This window comes from Meleagris gallopavo, chromosome 2 (assembly GCF_905368555.1).
Source record: "Meleagris gallopavo chromosome 2, MGAL_WU_HG_1.1, whole genome shotgun sequence".
Taxonomy (NCBI): Eukaryota; Metazoa; Chordata; class Aves; order Galliformes; family Phasianidae; genus Meleagris; species Meleagris gallopavo.
In genome coordinates, this window is record NC_139405.1 from 74,946,145 (window position 1) to 74,965,708 (window position 19,564).

Here is a 19,564-nt window from a genome sequence, read left to right on the forward strand (position 1 = left end):
CTTTATCTCCCTGCATCTTCTCTCAAACCCAAAGCCCTGGTTTACATAAGCACTACTTGCTGTTAAATGTATGTAGCACCACTCTAAGTCACAAAACAGCCACATACCAAAACCAATCAGTCATATACAGAGCCCATGCAAAGAGTAACTTTCAGAACTATTTGTTAACAAAAGCTTTGCATAAAATCTAGACTGCCACACAGCTACTCACCTCCAATTAGAAGGATTTGCAATACTTGATTCTTATAAGAACAGTGCCTCCTCCAAACTAGTTTTCTCCTCCAAACTAGTTTTATGTTTTATATCAGCATAACAGTAAATTTACCTTAAATCTCAAACTAGTTTGGTTCTGAACCTTACAACAAATGTTTTGAGATAAACCAGGATCAATTTGCCTGAGGAAACAGACTTCCAGGATGCAGATGAAGCCAAACTAACTTGACCCAGCAGTGATGACTGCCCCACTTCAAGCTGGTGGCTGGACAGAGACTGCCTGAGTTCCTTCCAGAGAACCCTGCCAATTCTACAAATTCTAACAAGTTTTAATAGTTGAAGCAGCCTGAGGATGATAAAAACTACTATTAAATATTGTATTTGAAAAGCACTATGCCCCTCAAAAGAACTGTTCACTGGCAGACCAAAATGGAAACAGAGAGCTCCAAACCCGCTTGCTCTTGCATAATTATATCAAACTAAGGAAAAAAAGCACAGTATACAAATGAACTCACACAGCATCCCAATATAAATCAGCAGACAAAAAATTCAGCCACAACTGTGATTGATATAAATTCATCTTTTATCAATACTTTTGAGCAGTTTTATTCTCACTCCAGTGATGATTACAACAAAATTAAGATGTGCTTTTATTACTGAGATGTATAAATAATCTTGGACATGATGCAATGAACAGCCAGCTAGTTGGACAAAGTACTGAGAAGACAGTAACTCACATCAGCTTGCACAACCGTGTAGCACATATTCTTTTCATTGGGATTCTGCCACTCCATCTCAAAAACAGCAACGAAAAACAAATGCAGAGGGAGTGAAAAATTTAACCAATTACTCTGTGTGTTTTTTAAATTATTTTGGTTTTCTTTTAAATTAGAAAATATAATTTGGAAATTAATACAATAAAATTCTGATTAGCCTTCTAGAATTTACGATTTAGAGACTCGTGCTGTTAAAAGCAATGTTTCCAAAATTGTTTTAGGTATACAGACTTTCTGATTTCTCTTACTACTATGCTTGGGAAAACGTTAGCTAATAAGCTGCTTTTTACTCAGTGTGTCCAAATAGCTCAGTAACTTGCATCTGACAAAAAATTCTCTCCTACGTATTCACATGATAGTTTAAGGAATCAATTAAAAAAAAAAAACAGTGGGTTTTCACACAAATTATCTCTCAAATAAAATCTGCCACATAAATGTCTGCAAGAAGTCAAATAAGGATTAAAGAAACTAACCACGCTACATAGAAAGGACAACTGACAAGATTTAACAGATCTGATGCTTGGGATGTAGGACAAAACAGGTTTGAGAAATCATTTCCTTCACAAGAAATCTTCAGTGCAAGCTCCTCAGAACTTACTATCAGAGTCTGCACAAAGCAAGTTTCAAGTTACCTTCACTTGATGTTCCACAATATCACACTTTCATTCTCCTAAAAAACAATTTCACTGCTTTTGCTGTATACATTCATTAGATCAGGCTAATGCAAATGTTTCATAAACATTTGTTTTGTCTGGAGTAGAACTTCAACAATATAAACTAGTGCTAGACAGAAACACTCAGCTGCTTATTGTTGGTTTTTTGTTTTTGTTTTTTTTTTTTGGAGGACTAAACAACACCTCTAAAATTTATCAGAAGGATGGTCAATACATTTCAGAACAGTCAAATTTAACAGATCTTGTCTCTACATAAACAGTTCTCTTCCACTGCTAGAAGCTACTACCATCAAAAACAGGCCTGCTCCCAAATACATTATCCTTCCTTCCAGCGAAATCATCTCAGGTTTTAAGTTTGCTTTGATCCAAAACAAGGTAACTGGCCTTGTAGGTCAGAATCAGCCTGTGATCAGAGTGAATAATGCTTATTTCAGAAGTTTCTATGTAAGTGCTGTATGTTCCATAAGGGATATTTCAATAGCAAAAGAGAATCACTTAAGAGATCTAAATGCTACCATTTATTCAACTCTGTAACTGACAGATAACATATCTGAGGTCTCTCCGAAATACACTACCATACTGAGTACAGCAAATATTACAGCTACAGGAAAGTGTGCATTTTTAAAAGCAATGTTATTATTTGATTCTCCTCAATGTTTGTTCAGCTACTTGTCTACCCCAGGCCTGACTGACATTCAAAGTGTCCCCATTGAATCAACCCTATTGAGTGAGGTTTAATAAGGTTTAGCGTGAGGCACATGCTCCTACACCAGCACCAGGCTTTCTGTCAGTTTCTGCTTGATTTACTTGTCCCTCTTCTTTTAGCTTCATTTGTCTGAAGTCTTCTCTAACTTGTTCTAGTAGATCTGGATTGAAAATGACATCCAGTGCTGTCATAGCCAAAGCTTTTGCTGTGCGCAAAGCATAGAACTGGGCGTTCTGTGACCCTATGGAAAAAAGGTAAGAAAAATTTCATGTTAGATAACTCATATTAGATTACACCTACTAGATCATCATGTAAGGAAGATCCTAGAGTTTCAAGTACAGAAAGTTTCCCAAAAATCTACCCATGTGAAGCACAACTGATGCCACAAAACAATTTTTGATATGGAAGTGCTTAACTTTCCGCTTCTTACATAAAGAAGATGGAAAGTAGGAAAGCAAATGTTCACACTTCCATTTTTAGAAAAGGCAGAGTTTTACATTGTCACCTCTATTTGCAGAACACTGTGCTTTAGGAATAAAAATTACTACTTTCATCTCTTGACTCATATTTAGAAACTCTTAGAACGTGCCACCAGTGCTGGCTAATTCTTCTAACTTCTTAGCAGACAGTATTCTGAAGAAAAGTCCAGCTTTTACTATAAGGAATGGGTCATCTTTCCATGTATATTTAATTTTAAATACAAAAATAAAATTGCTAGACATTTTCAGCTTTTTCTCTGTAGCTCTGCACTTAAGTTGTTTCAAGATCCATATTCAGCTCATACCTCATCATGCTAGAAGAAAGCAACTCCATTTCTACACAGCCAGTCACATGCAGTCTCTTTTAGATCCAATACTTGCACTTCAGTACATCTACATATTTACTATACAGTAGCTCTGAACACTTCAGAAGCACAAAAAAGCTTTAATCTCGTGCAATTCAAAATATTTAGTTCCTTAATTGTACTGTAGCAAAGAGACAGCAACCACACCACACTTCAGGGTTCTAGATGTAAGCTTCTGACCATTTCCACTTTCACTCACCTGCAGCTTCTGTGTATTGCTCAGTATGATTCAAGGCATCAGAACCAATATAAAAATAAGGATGAAGCCCAGGGACTACAAAGGTAACATTTCCAAAATCTGTGGAACCTAGAAGTAGCATGAAAATTCTCAGTCAATGTGTTGAAGAGTTGTAAATTATGTAGGAAAATTTATGACAGATACCACCTCCATCCCACATTTAAAACAGGATATCCTTTGTCCCAAATACAAATATGTAAGCATCTCCAATGAGTCATTATCTACACAAAAATCTCCCATCTGAGAACCAAGTTTTTCTTAACTAACCATCTTCAGATGCTCTGCAGCGTGCTTCTGGTCACTAACTTGTTACTGGACTGCAAGAAAGATACATAAACCTGTTCCTATCCCATTTACTGAGATTCTCATCAAGCATCTCCTGAGTAAGCTGTTAATTCAGAAAAGAGGAAAGCTCCAAGCCTCTGAGTTTGGCACAGTCCAGCTATTGCAAATCCTGCTCCAGCACTTATCAGCAGCTCCAACAGTTACCTCTTTTCACCACTATGCAAGTGTTTCACAAGAAGTACAAACTCTGAAGTACAAGCTATTTTTAAACAAAAACAGACTGAGGACAATTATGTTTTCTGGCACTTTTTCATCATTCTCAGTTATGGAAACATTAACTGTACAAACACTCCTGAAAAAAACAAGACCCAAACTGAACTCCACACAGAATGCTACTGTGCTTTGCAGATATAAAGAATTCTTGATAGCCATACCTGACTAGCTAGCACCACTGGTTTATGAGCTAGCAACAGCAACCATCTCGAGGACTACATCATCTACTTAAAGGTACCATCCCAAAGTGGTAGATTCTTACTAATAAGTCATCTAAGAGTTCATAACTATGTCCTGAGAGGTTTTTTTTTTTAATTATTATTAATAAAGCCAAATAGGTAATCCACTCAGTTCTTCCATATTTGTTAAAGAGATGTTTAGTAGCTACAGAAAGGAACACATCAGTTACTGTGAAATTCAGGTAGCAGGGAAAGCATAAAATGACCTTGTTTCAGAGTGGGGGTGGGTAAAGAGGGATGACCAACTAAGGGATTCTTGCCAGCTTTCTTCAGGTCAGAGCTGCAAGAGTTCCTTCAGAGGTGGCTTTTGAAGACATATCTAATTATTTAAATTCTTTCTAACACATCAGGTAGACTCCGTATCATTTCATTGTTGGTGAGAATACATCAGTAATGCTTTGAGATTTGGTAGTGAACTGATTGAAGAATATAGATTTTTATGTTGAAACATAGCTAATAAAAGTGAGTCCACAGAGACTACAGTCTGTGATAAAAGAGGACAAGACTAGTTTGGTGTCTTCGATGCCTGCACATAAATTGAATGAGAAAGGCTTTCCCAAAAAAAAAAAGAAAAGTATTATTTTCCATAAAATTTCCAGTTTGAATTTGAAGAGAATTAAACTCGTGGAACAGCACTAAGTTGTTTTCATTTGCAGGACTCTGTACTATTTATACATTCTTTGGTAAATCTGGAAAGACAAATCAGCAGTCTAAAAGGTCTGCCCCTTCCAGACTAAATCAAGAGTTCTAGACTTGCCCCAATACACAACCAGCTGAAAAGATTGTGCTGGCTTTTTTCCTGCTTTCAATCAGCAAATGAATCAAAATTTCCAGCGCATCCCAGTTCGTTATCATGTAATTCACATGAAACCACGTTCATCTCCAGTCACATCCAATAATATCACTTCTGAATTATTTTTGCTGAACAGAAGGTATTTAAACCAGGCGTTGATAGTTCAAAAGATGAGAGTTTACCAGATAAAAATTCATTTATTAAGTACAAACGTGGCAGTCCAAATCTTCCCTCTGCCAGAAAAACGTTAACTCCTTAGTGATAACAACCTTCAGTATGCTTAAAGCAACAGCTGCCCCAATAGCTTCCAGTCAAACACCTGAAACTGTAAGCTTGCCAGAGAAGCACAGATCAGATTTCCTTCAGGAAATATGAAGAACAGCAGTTATGAATACAATATACATTCGTGCACTACCTCCAACATAAATGTATCAGGACTCCAGCATTTCAGAAAAATACCCTGAAGCAAATACTGAAGCCTATTTAAGTCACTGAGCAAGTCTGGAAGTCTGTTATTACCACAAAGCATGAATGGAAAAGAAAAATGCAACTGATGCAAGGAGGCCTTTTTATTCAGCCCCAAAACTTCAAAAGGAGTATTTTCAAAACATACTGGTTCCTTAACTTCATCTACACCAATCCTGTGCACAGGGTACCAGCAAAATCTATGAATCCTAAAGATACCAGAATAAGTTATCATAAGGGTGGGTGCTTTGGGAGGTCACCAACATCCTGCAGTAAAGTTATCCTATCAGCAGGAGGAACAGGTCACGGCACCTCCTCAGTCTAACTCAACTCTTTCACATCTTTCCATTTGAGTGCAAAAAGAGTGGAGTGTGCCACATAGTAAAGGCAGACCTCATGATGCTTAGCTGCCTAGAGAGATAGCTGTAAGCAGACCGACACTAATAGGCATGTAGAGGCAGCAGTGAGTATGCTCATCTGTTAGCGACTTTGCTGCTGCACGGATATGGAGAAGCAACTGAGCTTTCCTTCCCTTTCAACAGAAGAAACTGATATCCTAAAAGAAAACATTGAAAACCGTATGAAAACTAAACAGAAATAGAGGTCTTGAAAAAGATGACACAAAACACTTGACCCTCCCCCAAACAGGCTTGCATACAAACTTTTGCTTCTACATCTCTGGAGACTGTGCTTTGTTACTACTACTGCAAGCCCCATCACAAGAATTCACAGGAGAAACTGTGGAAAGAAAAGTCAGTAAAAATGTAACTTCTCAGCCCTATTCTGACATCTGACAAGCAGCCTAAGGACAGGACAAGCACATGAGGAGTTTCAGTTTAAGCAAATTCATGTCTAATATTTAAGGTATCACCTAACTTACATGTGAAAGCACTACTGCAAGAAGATAGATGTTTGTAGCAACCATTCAAAGCTTGCCTGAACGAGCAGGACCACTAGTTGTTAACGATCTTCTGAACCCTCAACACAACACCAAGGGAAGCAACTAGTAAAGCTCCAGAAAATTTCACTACAGTGAACATTCTAAATGAGGTCCCTCTCTGCTTCTCCCCCTTCTTAGGCTAAATGGGCAAAGTAGATCTTTCTTGTACCATGCTGAAGGGAGAAAAGAAACCTGACTTTCGTTATAAATTGATTTTATACCCAACAACCAAACCAATTGGTGAAAATATGCTAGCATTGTCCCAATTCAGAAGTGGCAAACAGAGGGAAAAAAGCAACCAGAATACCATCAGATCTGTTATGAACCCCATCCAAAGAGTTTGAGAATTCTGAACCCACACAGCAAGACCTCACCTGCCTAAAGCTGATCTGCATTTAACATACAGGATATTAGTAACACAAACTAATTTAGTAACTAACTATAGTTACTAAGAGTAACTATTTTTACTGAGCACACACTTTTCCTTCCAACCAAAACAACAAGGTTGTAGCAGCACTTACAAGACTTGAACAGCACTCCTGGAAGAAGATCCTAAAAAACTGCAAAAGGTAACAAGAGACCCACCTGAGCATTCAGGAGTTCAGTCCAACTACTCTGTGTAGGTCAGAAACTAAGAAGTAGTAGCTCTGAGACAGTCAAGACAATGAAATGAGCAACTACTTGAATGGCACCCTGTGGAAAACTACTCTGCTGAATTTGTGAACTAGAAGCACAAAATTACCTGTTCATGGAATAAGATTTTAATCTATTACTGAGATGCTTAAAACTTCACTCAGTCACTTCAAAAACAGCAAACTCTTAGTAAGATGGCCAGAAATTTGTTTGTATGTAAGCTTGACAGTATTATAAAACAAAGTTTCTAACAGGTAATCTCTATTCATAGCATAAAGCAGAATTTTGTACTTCAAAGTTACACAAGGAGCCTCAATTCATCCCAAATTTGAGTGTTCCTTACTTGAAATATTTTCAGAAATATTACCATAAAGCAATTATTGCTTTCAATGTGTAACGGGAAATTTCTCTGCTTCTACAGCAAATGAGCACAGGCCAGACGTATGACCCTTTTACACTGTTTCAGTTTTCTAATCTGACCTTTTCTTCTGATCAAGCTGTTTTGTTTAACCTACCTCTGTCTCATCCTTTTACACACTTAAGACTTGTCATAACAAAAGAAATAGATCAAGTTACCTGACAAACCATTCAAAATGCAGTCTTCTGATATAAATTCTATTCCAAGCTTCTTTCCATTCTCCTTGTAAATCTTCTGCAGGCTTTTATTTGGAAGCACATTGTAGTAATCGTTTTTACCCCCTTTTATTTCCACCTAGTCAAGAGAAACAAGCTGTTAGACACCTTTCTCCAACTTAAGGCAGTTTAATGTAAACAAAGACTGAAAAAGTACACGTCCATACTTCAGAACCATATCACAGCAGACAAAAGCACAAAGTTTCTTTCAGAAACGTAACATTCAGCCAAACATTAGCTTTATTTTCTGTCAAGCTTCCAAGAGGCAGTCAAATACCATAAGGATTTCACAGACTGCCTCTCTAAGAAGAGCAGGAAAATCTTCCTGTAATAGCTTCTAATGATTTTCACTGCAGGTACTATCAACCTATGTCAAAATCAATTTAAGTCTTTCACAAAATTCTGTTTCACTACTTTTGTTTAAAGCAGTTCCAATAATTACAGCCTCAATAATGTTCTCAGACTGAATTCACACAATAAATGTTTGAAAACAAGCGTAAAAAAATATCTACCAACATCGAGTTCCAAAAGAGATTTCAGCTTTTATTCAGAATGAAGCAGACTTTCTGAAGCCCTTCTCTAGTTGCAGTGGAGAAGCCAAAACAGGCAAACAGCACCTAGTGCCTAAAATGCTCCTCACAGTTCACTGGTTCACAGTTATATACATGATACCTCTTTGTTCTGATGAGCTGCATTAGCACTACGTACCGAGAGCCACCAGGGCCTCCTATCTTATAAATATATTGCAAGGCAATCTTACTGTTTAAACCAGCCACAAGAGAGAGGAATGGGAGGCATCCAGGGTGCTCAGTGAGAAAGGAACACCACTGCAAATCATGAGCTATCACTTTTTAAATGTCACTGAAGTAGAGGGATGTTCCAAGTGACTGAAAAAATGCTGTCATATTTATCTTGAAGGGTCAGGAGGACCTTGGAATTTACTATCCTATCCTCAAGCTCCTGAGAAGATTATGGAGTTAATTCTCCCTAAAACCAATGTCCAGGTAGAAGAGTCATAAGGTGAGAGTGAATATCCAGCACAGATTTACTGAAGACTAGACAGTACGTGATTGAGCTCAGCTTTTCATGACGACATCTGGTTCAGTGGACATGGATGACATTCAGCCTCAAAAGGTTATGAACAGTGACAGAAAAATCCATGTCATTGCATGTGACTTTTAGCGTCCCTCTGGAGTCAATATGGGTGTCATTCCTGTTTTGGTATCCTTATTACTGTTACAGACAACAGGAGCACATCCAAGTTTGCCAACTATACCTAACTGGTGTGGAGCAGGCAATGTAGCAGGTAAGCAGCTGATAAGCTGAAGACTGAGCTATACACTATTCAGAAGGATGCCAGCACAACAAGAATAGAAACAGGCTGGCAGGGACCTCATGAACTTCAACAAATCCAATGTCCTACATCTAGGAGGGAAGTATCCCACGCAGCAGTGCTGTCTGGAAGCCAAATGGGAGGAAACACAGTATACTGAACAGGATTCAGTAGGGCGTCCCTGAGGTAATGGGACCAAATGTAAACTGAGCTGTATTAGTAACCAGCAGGATAAGGAAAAAGATTCTTTCCCTCTCCAAGATCCTATTTGGTGTGCTGTGTTCAATTCCGTGCTCCTCAACTCTAGATCAGAACACAGGGCCATGAGAATATATTCATACTTTGCATCCTGTGGCCAGTGCTGCAGCTTTGAAGCAGTCCTCAACCTTCTCTGTCAGAACAGAAAGATCTTTCATTGAAGGGGCACGCAAGTAAAACTCCATTTCAGTGTAAGAAGGAATGATATTAGGTTTCACACCACCATTTTTTATAATACCTGTAGAAAGAGGAAAGTCGAGTTAAACTATCAGTGTTAAATCCTACTGCTTTATCTTCATCCTTGTCATGAAACTCTTCACTCAAGAACTAAATACATACAGAAACAAAGCATCAGTTGAGTATGAAATACAAAATGCCAAAAAACATAGTGCATAAGCAAAATTTCTTTATCACATCAGATTAGATTAAGTGGAATGTGTACATGCTTTCCAGCATGATTTCACCTTATTCTTTGGTTAGACATCTGTTATAAGCCTAAAGACAAACCAAGCTAGCATTTGTAATTAATCCCCTGGAATCCAGTGCTTTATAGTTGCAAAGAAATCTGGTTGCCAATGACAAAGAAAATAGCCTGTTATAAAGGCTACCTTCATTTCCAGCTTTTAAAGGTTTCCTCAACTAGGATGTTTCCAACTTCTACCAGCTTGAAGAGAAAAATGTAATGACTACATTACATTACTGTGCAATGCTGATATGATGTGTGTGCTACAAGGGACAGAAAGCTTATTAGATTTCTCATACTAATTCTTCAGAAATCTTACAGTGTATACTATACATACACAGTTTTGTTGGAGTTAAGTTTGAGTTTCAAGAATTCCTTCAGGGAAACACACGACAGCTACATCCTTTCTGGTTATGGCATCAGAGGCATTATTGTAAAAAAACACAATACTTAGTAATTTCAACAATAAAATACTGTAGCCATCAATATTATATGACAGCTAGTTGCTTCCAACAGGCTGCCTTTGTTCCAGGCCTCCCCTCCTGCTCTCAATTTACATATATGGACTATGATTTGATTTCCATTGAACCTGAGAACCACCTTATTTACTTTAAATGGAAATAGTGCACAAAAGGACTGATGTGTGTAACTGAAGCCTGAAAAGGCTGTGCTGTCAGGATGGAAAGGGGCAACAAATCTTTACCTTCGATGCAGAAAGTCTACAAATACTAGGAATTCCAAAGTCAACATTTTTAATCTGGAATACAGACAAAGCAAAGTGCTGAATCAAGCAACAACCAGCACTAGCCCACCATAAAGGGAATAGCTCAGATGAGACACAGACATCATAAACAAAGAATCAGAAAGTCAGTAAGCAATCATGCAGATTTGCATGACATATCAAAACATGTCTGCTCAAAACAGCTTAATAAGCAAACAGCTCTCCTTTTCTTCAATGCAGCACTTTGTAAGCATAACTGGATAGAGCCTAAGAGTATGTATTTACTTAAATATGAATATACAATAATAAACGGAGAGCAGATCTTAAAAGCAGTCTGCTCTGCAGACAGAACACTGCTTCTACATAGAACTTCACTTTAGCACACTGTTTAATATAACTTGTTGCAACTTGAAAAACAGTAGATTCTTTTTCTTTCTGTTCAACATTTACTCATAAGTGGAGAAGGAAGAAAATACAAGACCAACTCAATATAACATGTTCAATTACATAAAACACTGCTCAGAGATTCTAGACTTAAAACAATAGAAAAGTATTGCAGTGCTTGTTAGTGGGTTAAGTCTAAGATTCACAGGATCACTTAGGGCAGTTAGTTAATGCAAGCCTACAACACAGAACATCTAATACACAGATGTAAGCAAAGCATCTCTAGAATAAAATCTCACTCTGGTTACTTACACCTTCCCAACAGACATTTTAATTTTTTTTTTCCAGCTTGACAACAAAGTTTATGACAGTAAATTTATCAACAAAATAATTTAAGTTTTACTGTTTTGGGAGTGTTACCTCAACAAGGTTTGTTTAGGTCTTTTTTTTTTTGCTTACGAGGCTTGCAGAAACCAAGAGAAAAATAGAAGAGTTAGCCACCTCCAAGTCCTTTCTTAAGCCTGCAAGGTGAGTTTCATATACCCAAACCCAAATGTCTTGTCTCCTATGGAGGAATAGATTAGAGAGGCAAGGCTACACCCACTGAAACTCATTTGGGTAAGCTCAGCAGCAGAACTGCAAATGTTATCTTCATCTACAGACTAGGGCTTCCAGACTCCATTTAGATCTCCTGGAGAGAAATATGCACAGGTGCTAGAGAGCACAAGATGCCACGATATATAATGGTCATGAGCTTGGGAATCCTGTAAGAGTCATTGCTCACAAGTTTTCCAAATAAACAACTCTACATTCATAAGTCCTTCAGCAATGGACACACTTCTCAATTTAAACTTTGAGAAAGCTGTACTAGGTATAAGAGGGGAAATCTGGGTTTACAGCCAACAGGCAGCTTTCAGCTCAACTTCTGCAACTTTCTCACCATGCAAGAAGAAATGCAAGATTTTGAAGGTAAATGAAGCTTAACAGTTAGCATGTCTTATTGCAAAGGAAGGGTGTATTTCTACTTCAAGGTCTACTAGATATTAAATAACAGAATCCAGCACATCTGACTGGACCACTATTCAGAACCACAGACTCCTGTCATCACTTTTCTTAGCACTTCTGAAAATAAATTTAAGTCACTGAAACACTACATGTCAACATAAAGGACTACAAAAATAATGCAGAAATTAATACTTCTTTACACAGAAGCATTTGATCTTAAGCATCTGTAAAAATACATACATAACTTTTAAGGAATTCTATTGAAGCACACTTAGCTCCTTCTTTCTGAACTGCAACTGCAGGTGCAAAGACTTGAAATTAAGCTTATTTTCTACAGTTCACTGTGACACAGAAACGATTGTAAATATTGCATATTATTTAAGTGAAACAGTGATATTCCACAGTATTTGAAGTGACACTATTAATTTAATGCAACAGTGCAATATCTCAAATTGTAGGATTTTGCAAGTTAGTATTTGAACAGCCTAAAGTCTTACGTGCTGGACATCAGATTTAATGAAGATCTCACCATGAACTCTCCAGGTGGGTTTCATTTGCTGTCTTAAAACAGACAGATTGTTGTATGCAAGAACAGCAGCATCTAATGCATTAACTCCTTCCCAAGGATAAGCAGCAGCATGAGAAGCTTTTCCAAAGTATTTCACAGTCACGCTAGGAAATAAAAGGCATTGCTTATTTGCTATTCATTCACTTAAAAAAAAAAAAAGCCTCTAAAACAAAAAGTTCCTTTTGTTCACACAATCACATTTAAGCCTTGTGCAGCAGAACACCAAATAACAATTTACCTAACATGACACCACTGCAAAGTTAAACTACCTTTGGGAGAAGGAAAGTGTTGAAAGACTTCTAGAAAGTTGATGATATCAGATAATATCAAGAGCCAATCAGGCAAAACAGTTCCCATAATGCACAGTCTTTCCTGCAGATTAAAGGCTTCCTGTAATACTTAAATTTCCCCAGCACTTTCCTATACCATCCTGATTGTTCTGAGATACTAACATTCTTCTCAGAGGATACCTGATTCAACATTAGAAGTTTACTGCTCTAATTCTTGCCAAACTTTTAAATTTGCTCTGTAAACTACACATAATTGACAGTACATTAGTAAGATCACGCAATCCATGTCTAAACAAAAACAAGTTTTAAGTGTAGTAAAAGCACAGCGTAGTATGAAGATGTACATTACTCTACAGTAATGCTCTTTCCCTTTACACACCAAAAAATGCTGGGAGAAAAGCTTGCAACGAGGAAGAAACCCAGTGCAAAAGGTGTCCTCCAGCTTCCAGTCATAATACCACACCTCAACCTATCTGATAGGATGAAGGCAAGCGTGAATTCTTCTGATGAGTGCCATTTATTAGCCTTACAAAGAAATATAGCATCTTCAGTTCTATGAAAACACTCTACACATAAGGCAGATATTAAATATTGACATCTCCAATTATTACCATTTCTCAAATATGCAAATACCAGCTTTTATCAATACCAGAGGTTTTAACTAAACTGGCTGGACCTCAAATCCTAGACTTTACATATGATGCTCTTTCCTCAGACTCACAGAGTTTCCCAAAACACTCACTTGTCACTCATCCAGCTAGGGAAAGCCTACCACAGTCATCCCTGTCCTGCACAAACGCCAACTCAGCCATTTGTCCTCAGTGACCCCTCAGACCCGGCACCACGCCAGAGCTCTAAGTCAATACTGGCACTTAGATTCCAGACAGCAAGAAGGGCCACAATGGAGTCCCCTGTTGCAGCACAAAATAACTCCTTCATTGTGTGCAATCTAAACTAAGCAAGCTTTTGTAATTCCCTTTTTCCTTCCTCTCTCGTCCTCCACAAGGATCACACAAGGATTTCCACTCTGTAGAGTATGAGTTTAACATCCCAAGCATTAGACTGCAGCTTTCAAATCAGCTCATAAAGATGACAGGACAAATGCCTGAACATTCTCCAAGTTAGAGAGAAGACAAAGTAAAAATGAAAGCCATGTTGCAATCATTTTTGTCCACAAGAAACATGAAGCTGCTTATTAAAAAAATTCAGCACTCCTTCTCTTGGGGCCTCTATTGCAACACAAACGTCACATCCAGAATAAAAACAGATTTTGGTGGATAATGCAATCCTCAAGTTTTTGTTCAACCAACTACAAAAACCCCAGGCTAATCTGGTGAAAAGTGAATAAGAATCACCACGTTATGGCATGCATTCACAACAGTTATCCCAGGGTGTTGATTTTGCCTGAGACAAGTCAGCCTGAGTTTGGAAATAGATGCACTAATAATTTAGTGACTGTTAATTCTAAAATTCCTTAGAAACAACCGAAAGACCAAATACAAAGCATGAAAGCAGTCTTTGTACATTTGAAATCTCATTATTTCAATCACGGCATAAGCTGAGTATTTCAAGCTGTTGGAGGTAGCAAGCTGTTTCCACTCAGTACTTCAATTCCACGTCTCCTCCGCCTTCAAGGTTTATAGGCTAGCTGGGATGTGTACCCTACAATAGGATATCAACTCACAAAGGGGATTCCCAAATCTTACTGTATCAATCTCAAGGGGTCATTACAGAAGATGAAATGGAGAAAGAACTGCTAATAAAGACTACAAACACAGTCTTAAGAAATAGCAACTGAAAGCCTAGCTGAGCTAAGTGTCAAAAAAAATCAAACACTTCGGATTAAACAGTTCAGATTCTTCACATGATGAAGGAATTTAACAGAGGACTAGCTACGGAATGAGGACTAGGTCTTCTTGCCAATCTCATCCATTTTAACTGCAAAGCTAAGCAGTAACTGAATAAATTATTCTCTGGGAGCAACACTGCAAAGAAAAAAAGGCCAATAAAATCAAGTGCACACAGGGCTGGGAGGTAACACAGCCAAGATGAAAACAGCACTCAGTCCTCAAGTCAGATGGCTGGACAATTGTTACAGAATTTAAGAGTGCTAATTTCAATACATGTGGAAAAAAGTCACTAGAAAGAGGTCACTAGCAAAGACCCTGCAGGACAAATCTGTGGGATCAAGTACCATTGGTAACTGCGGCATAAAAGGTACTTGCTATTAAAAAGCTGCTGACAGAATACTCTTAAGACACTAAAACAGTGAAAAAGGTTTATAATACTAAAAAGTGGCATGATCCTGAGGACTAATATAGCAGGAAAAGAATTCAACTCAAATGCTTAAAATCAGACTAAGCATTTCTCTGTAGAAGCCACTTGCTTGAAAATAACTGAAGAGGAAAGCCCCATTGATGCTAGCTGCCTACAAAGGAAAGTATCAGTTTACTGAAAGCCAAATCACTCTAAGAATGTCTATATGTTGAAATTTCTGGGAAATGAGACACTGTGGCCCTGGCATTAGCTCAGCAATGCAATTTTACCCCAAGTATACAGCTCTAGTTACACATCCAGTAAGGAACAAGCCAAGAAGTCTCTGCAAGTACAAGTACAGAACAAGTGCAGAAAATGAACATGTGAGCTAATCAAGAGATGACAAGGCAGTATTGCCAAATAACTGCTGCCAGCTGACTGAAAAAAGGCGGAATGAGGGCATGACTGCTGTCTGTACATATAGTGATGGTACACATGAGAGAATGCCAGGAAATAATTTGAATCTAAAGACAAAGCTGATGTTAGAGTTAATAGATACAGAATAGCCATAATTAAATTTAGGCTGGAAATTATTAAGGACCCAAACAGCACTCAGACTCAGTTGGTTGCCAGCTGTTTCCAAATGCAAGAGGTAAAAACAAGCACTTTCAAAACTGATTAAAATAAGATGTATTGAGAATTCCATGATCCGGTGCTCAGAAATGCAAGAAATTACAATTAATGAGATGTCCCCACAGTGTATGTTCTGAAATAGAAAAAAAAAAAGGTGCTTTTTAAATGAATTTTTTTTTTTTTAAAGAGAGAGAAGACTCTCTTAGATGCACATACAGAAACACCTAGAGATATAGGAAGAAAAAACTGATTCCGAGGACACACAAGATCCGGGTTCTTTAAGTGCTGCCCTGGGAAGAGCAGCGTGCCCAACAGCGACCTGCTGACTACAGTCCACTGACTGCAAATTCCTCCTCTGGAGGGCACCTGCAAGGTCCCGGCCTAACCTCAGCCTTCGCCAAGCAGCAACTCGGGGAGGTGAACGAACAACAGCGAAGCCAGCCTTCCCACGTGAGCTCGCTCACTCACTCGTGCTCAGCCACATCGGGCAGATAAGCCGCGTTTTCCTGCGAGGGGTGAGCCATGAAGACCACGTCCAAGTCGTCAAACGCCCCGGCGTTGATCAGGTCGATCTTGCCTCCTCCCTGCTCCTCGGCGGGGGTGCCCAGCACCGTGACCTGCGGCACAAACGCACACGCTCAGGGCCCGAGCGGCCACGGGACCGACCCCCCGCCCGGGGGGGGCTCCCACCTGCACGGCGACGGGCGCGGGCTGCGGCAGGCTCTCCAGGGCGGCCTTGAGACCCAGCGCGGCGGCCGCCCCTACCTCGGCGATGAGGTTGTGGCCGCACGCGTGGCCGATGCCCGGCAGCGCGTCGTACTCGCATAGGAAGGCGACGCGGAGCGGGCGGGGGCCTCGCGGGGGGTCGGCCGTGCCCCACTCGGCTCGGAAGGCCGTGTCCAGCTTGTAGCGGGGTCGCACGGCCCAGGCGGCGCCCGGCAGCTCCCCGCCGGAGAAGAAGCCGGTCATGGCGTCGTGCGCGTGGTGCTCCTGGTAGGCCAGCTCGGGCCGCCGCCAGATGCTGCGGCTCAGCTCGCCCAGCCGCGCCGCGTTCAGCTCCACGCTCTCGCACGCCCGCCGCTTCAGCTCCTCCAGCACCGGGTCCTGCGGTCCCATGGCGGGGCGGCGCGAGAGTCACCTGCCGACCTGCGCGCTAACCTATCCTCGCGGCTCCTCCACCCGCACCTGACAGCCGGCGTGTAAAGCGAAAAACGCCGCGCCGCCGCCTTTTATTGCCTTCGCCGCGCCGCAGGGCGCGCTGGGAAATGTAGTTCAGAGCCCCGGCATGGCCTGCGGGCGGCGCCCCGCCTGAACTAACTGTGGTTCAGTGCCGCATCCGCGCGGTTCTTGAACCCTAACAGCGGCAGTGACTCTACCGCCTCCATGGGCAGCCGGTGCCACTGCCTCACCTCTCCTTCTGAGAAGAAATTCTTCCTAACGTGCCATCTGAACCTCCTCTGGTACAACTTCAGGCCATTTCCCGTCTTCCTGGAGATCTCCACCATTTCTCCGTCTGGAGAAATCCAAAGGATAAATTCAAACAACATTCTGCTTTTGCATCTGGCTTGTGCTAGTCGATTGTGCTAGTACATAATGCTATTGTATAACAGAAGAGCGTATGGAGGGATTTTAACACTCAGTTACCACATCTGTCTCTCTACATTATCTTTATTAGAGTGTTTAGATGCAATTTATCTCCCTTTCCATGTGAAAGAGTTGTGTTTCCTCCTATGAGTTGGGCACCAGCCCAACCCTGGAGGGTTTTGTCCATGGGGGAATGCCTGCATTTTGACACCTGCTATTAGCCATCATCAGCAAGCTCTATTTTGATCACTTATGTGTTTGCAGTCTTCAGCCAAGCAGGGAAGGAAACAATGAATGTTTTTCTGATGTGGAAATAGGCGAAGGAACTAGTGGAGTAGAGACTCCATGGCGTTTGGGCAATCTGTGCCAGTGCTCCGTGACCACACAGCACAGAACTGCTTCCCAGCATTCAGGGAGAACCTCCCCTGCTCAGTCTGTGCCCACTGCCTCTGACCGTGGCAATGGGAAACACTGAAAAGAGCCCTCTTTTCACCCTCCCTTTGGGTATTTATGAACACTGCTGAGATCCCAGTGTCTCAGCCTCTTCCTTGCCATGTGAATTTCCTGCTCCTTTGGGCCAAAGGCAACGTGCAGCTGCATACCTGAACCTACAGCAACACCCAGCATAGAATGGCCTAGAGTTGGAAAAGTCCTTAAAGACCAACCAGTTTCAACCCTCGTTTGCTTTCAGTTATTTTATAAATAAATAGATATTCACTTGCACTCTCCTTGTAAACCCGCTGCAGCCCAGGTGTGTGGGTCAAGCATCTGCACAGCCTGAACACAAAAAGTATAATGATTTTGAGGAGCACTGGCCTTGCTGGCAGTATGCTGTGCAGTCTGCCCGCACTGTGCTGTTGCTGCAACAACCTGTGACAGCTTGTGGCCTTGCTGACACAGAATCACAGAATGGCCAGGGTTGGAAGGGACCTCAAGGATCACAAATCTCCAACCCCCCTGCCACATGTAGGACCACCAGCCTCCACATTTAATACTAGGCCAGGCTGTCCAGGGCCCCATCCAACCTGGCCTTGAACACCTCCAGGGATGGGGCATCCACAATGTCTCTGAGCAGCCTATTCCAGCACCTCACCACTCTCATAGTAAAGAACTTACTTACTGACTTTTGTAATGAAATTTTGATGATCAGGTGCACGGGGTTTGTTTGTTTTCTTTTCCTGGAGCTGTTTTGCAACATACCAAATCAAATACCAGATTTGTTTAAAATCCTTTATGCATGTATTACTAACGAAGGCTTATCAGTAGTTGGAATGGGTTTGAAGTTCTCATCATGGATTAATATTTGATACTAGCTGGGCAGCAGGGACATTGCCTATCTAACCATTCTGTGCCTGACAAAGGTGAAGTCAACAGAAACAAAAATTATGTTTCCCCCTGTATTTATTGAATTACTTCATTCAAATTGAACAAATTCTTCTCTGGGCTGCTTATCAACTGTTTATCAACTGTACCCTATCTCCACGATGTTTCGGTCACCTGCAGGAATGTGCTGTCCTGCTGAACACCAAATTTCCCTTCTCTTTCCCTGGTGCCACCCAAGCCCTGCATGACCCTTGGTCACTCCAAGCAGAGCTCATGCTCCTGTGCCCATGACACAAATATTTGTCACGAGCTATTTTTACTCTTGTAACACAGTCCAGCAAATACTGTGGTCTGTACTTTCCTCCAAATACTTCCAGGCAGAACAAACCTCTCCACCCAGAAATATGCACTGGACTTCCAACTGTGTCATCTGTACATGTAGTAAGTAGCAGAGGGTGCCCATACACAGCAGAAGAGTCACATAAGTTCTGCTTTCCTAGTGATTTCAAGGGCTGGGAAGCATTTGAAGCAGGCAGCCTGTTGCCAGCATGCTTTAGAAACAACCACTCTGAGAAGTGTCTCTTTTCTCTACAAGAAGGAAGTAGATGAAGCCGCCAAGAAGAGAATGCCTGAGGGTGTCGTTCCTTTAGTGGGCTTTGCTGGGCTCCATTCCTCCCGGAGCCCAGAAGCCTGCTCCTGCTGCTTCTCATGTCTGGGCCTGGCATCCTTTGCATCTAATTAAGCCAGTGAGAAGCAACTCAGAATACAGTCTTTTCAGCTGAGTACTGTTTCACAAGGTCCATAATGGCCCTCTGATGCCTGTGGGTCTTCCTGATTCCACCAGGATTTTCCCTCTCCTAGTCAAAAACTCGTGACACATGCCATGCTGTGTTTGGCATTTGTTGGACCTTTACTTGAATGAATGCAAATCACCAAAATAACAGGAAAAAAAAATTCAAAAAGTTATGTAGTTTCCTGCTGTTTCTTTGTGTTAAACTGGCTTGAGCAAAGGTCCAAAAAGAGCCAGAGCTGGG

The 19,564-nt window shown here is 40.7% G+C and overlaps 1 protein-coding gene across 1 annotated transcript; it reads right to left on the reverse strand.

Annotated features, from left to right (window-relative positions):
* Positions 1–778: 778 nt before the first annotated feature.
* PM20D2 (peptidase M20 domain containing 2) lies at positions 779–16,860 on the reverse strand. Its single transcript, XM_085217652.1, has 7 exons — positions 16,314–16,860; positions 16,092–16,240; positions 12,406–12,548; positions 9,387–9,541; positions 7,656–7,791; positions 3,413–3,520; positions 779–2,610 (listed from the first exon to the last, which is right to left on the reverse strand). The coding sequence occupies exons 1-7, from the start codon at positions 16,737–16,739 to the stop codon at positions 2,408–2,410; spliced, it is 1,320 nt and encodes a 439-aa protein (XP_085073778.1). The 5' UTR covers positions 16,740–16,860; the 3' UTR covers positions 779–2,407.
* Positions 16,861–19,564: the final 2,704 nt, after the last annotated feature.

Excerpts from the sequence above, each read along its gene's own strand:
- PM20D2 (XM_085217652.1), bottom strand. The coding sequence starts at position 16,739 with ATGGGACCGCAGGACCCGGTGCTGGAGGAGCTGAAGCGGCGGGCGTGC. Across the intron at positions 12,549-16,091 it reads CCCGATGTGGCTGAGCACGA|CGTGACTGTGAAATACTTTG; the intron begins GTGAGTGAGCGA and ends TTTATTTCCTAG. Across the intron at positions 9,542-12,405 it reads ACCCACCTGGAGAGTTCATG|GTATTATAAAAAATGGTGGT; the intron begins GTGAGATCTTCA and ends CTCTTTCTACAG.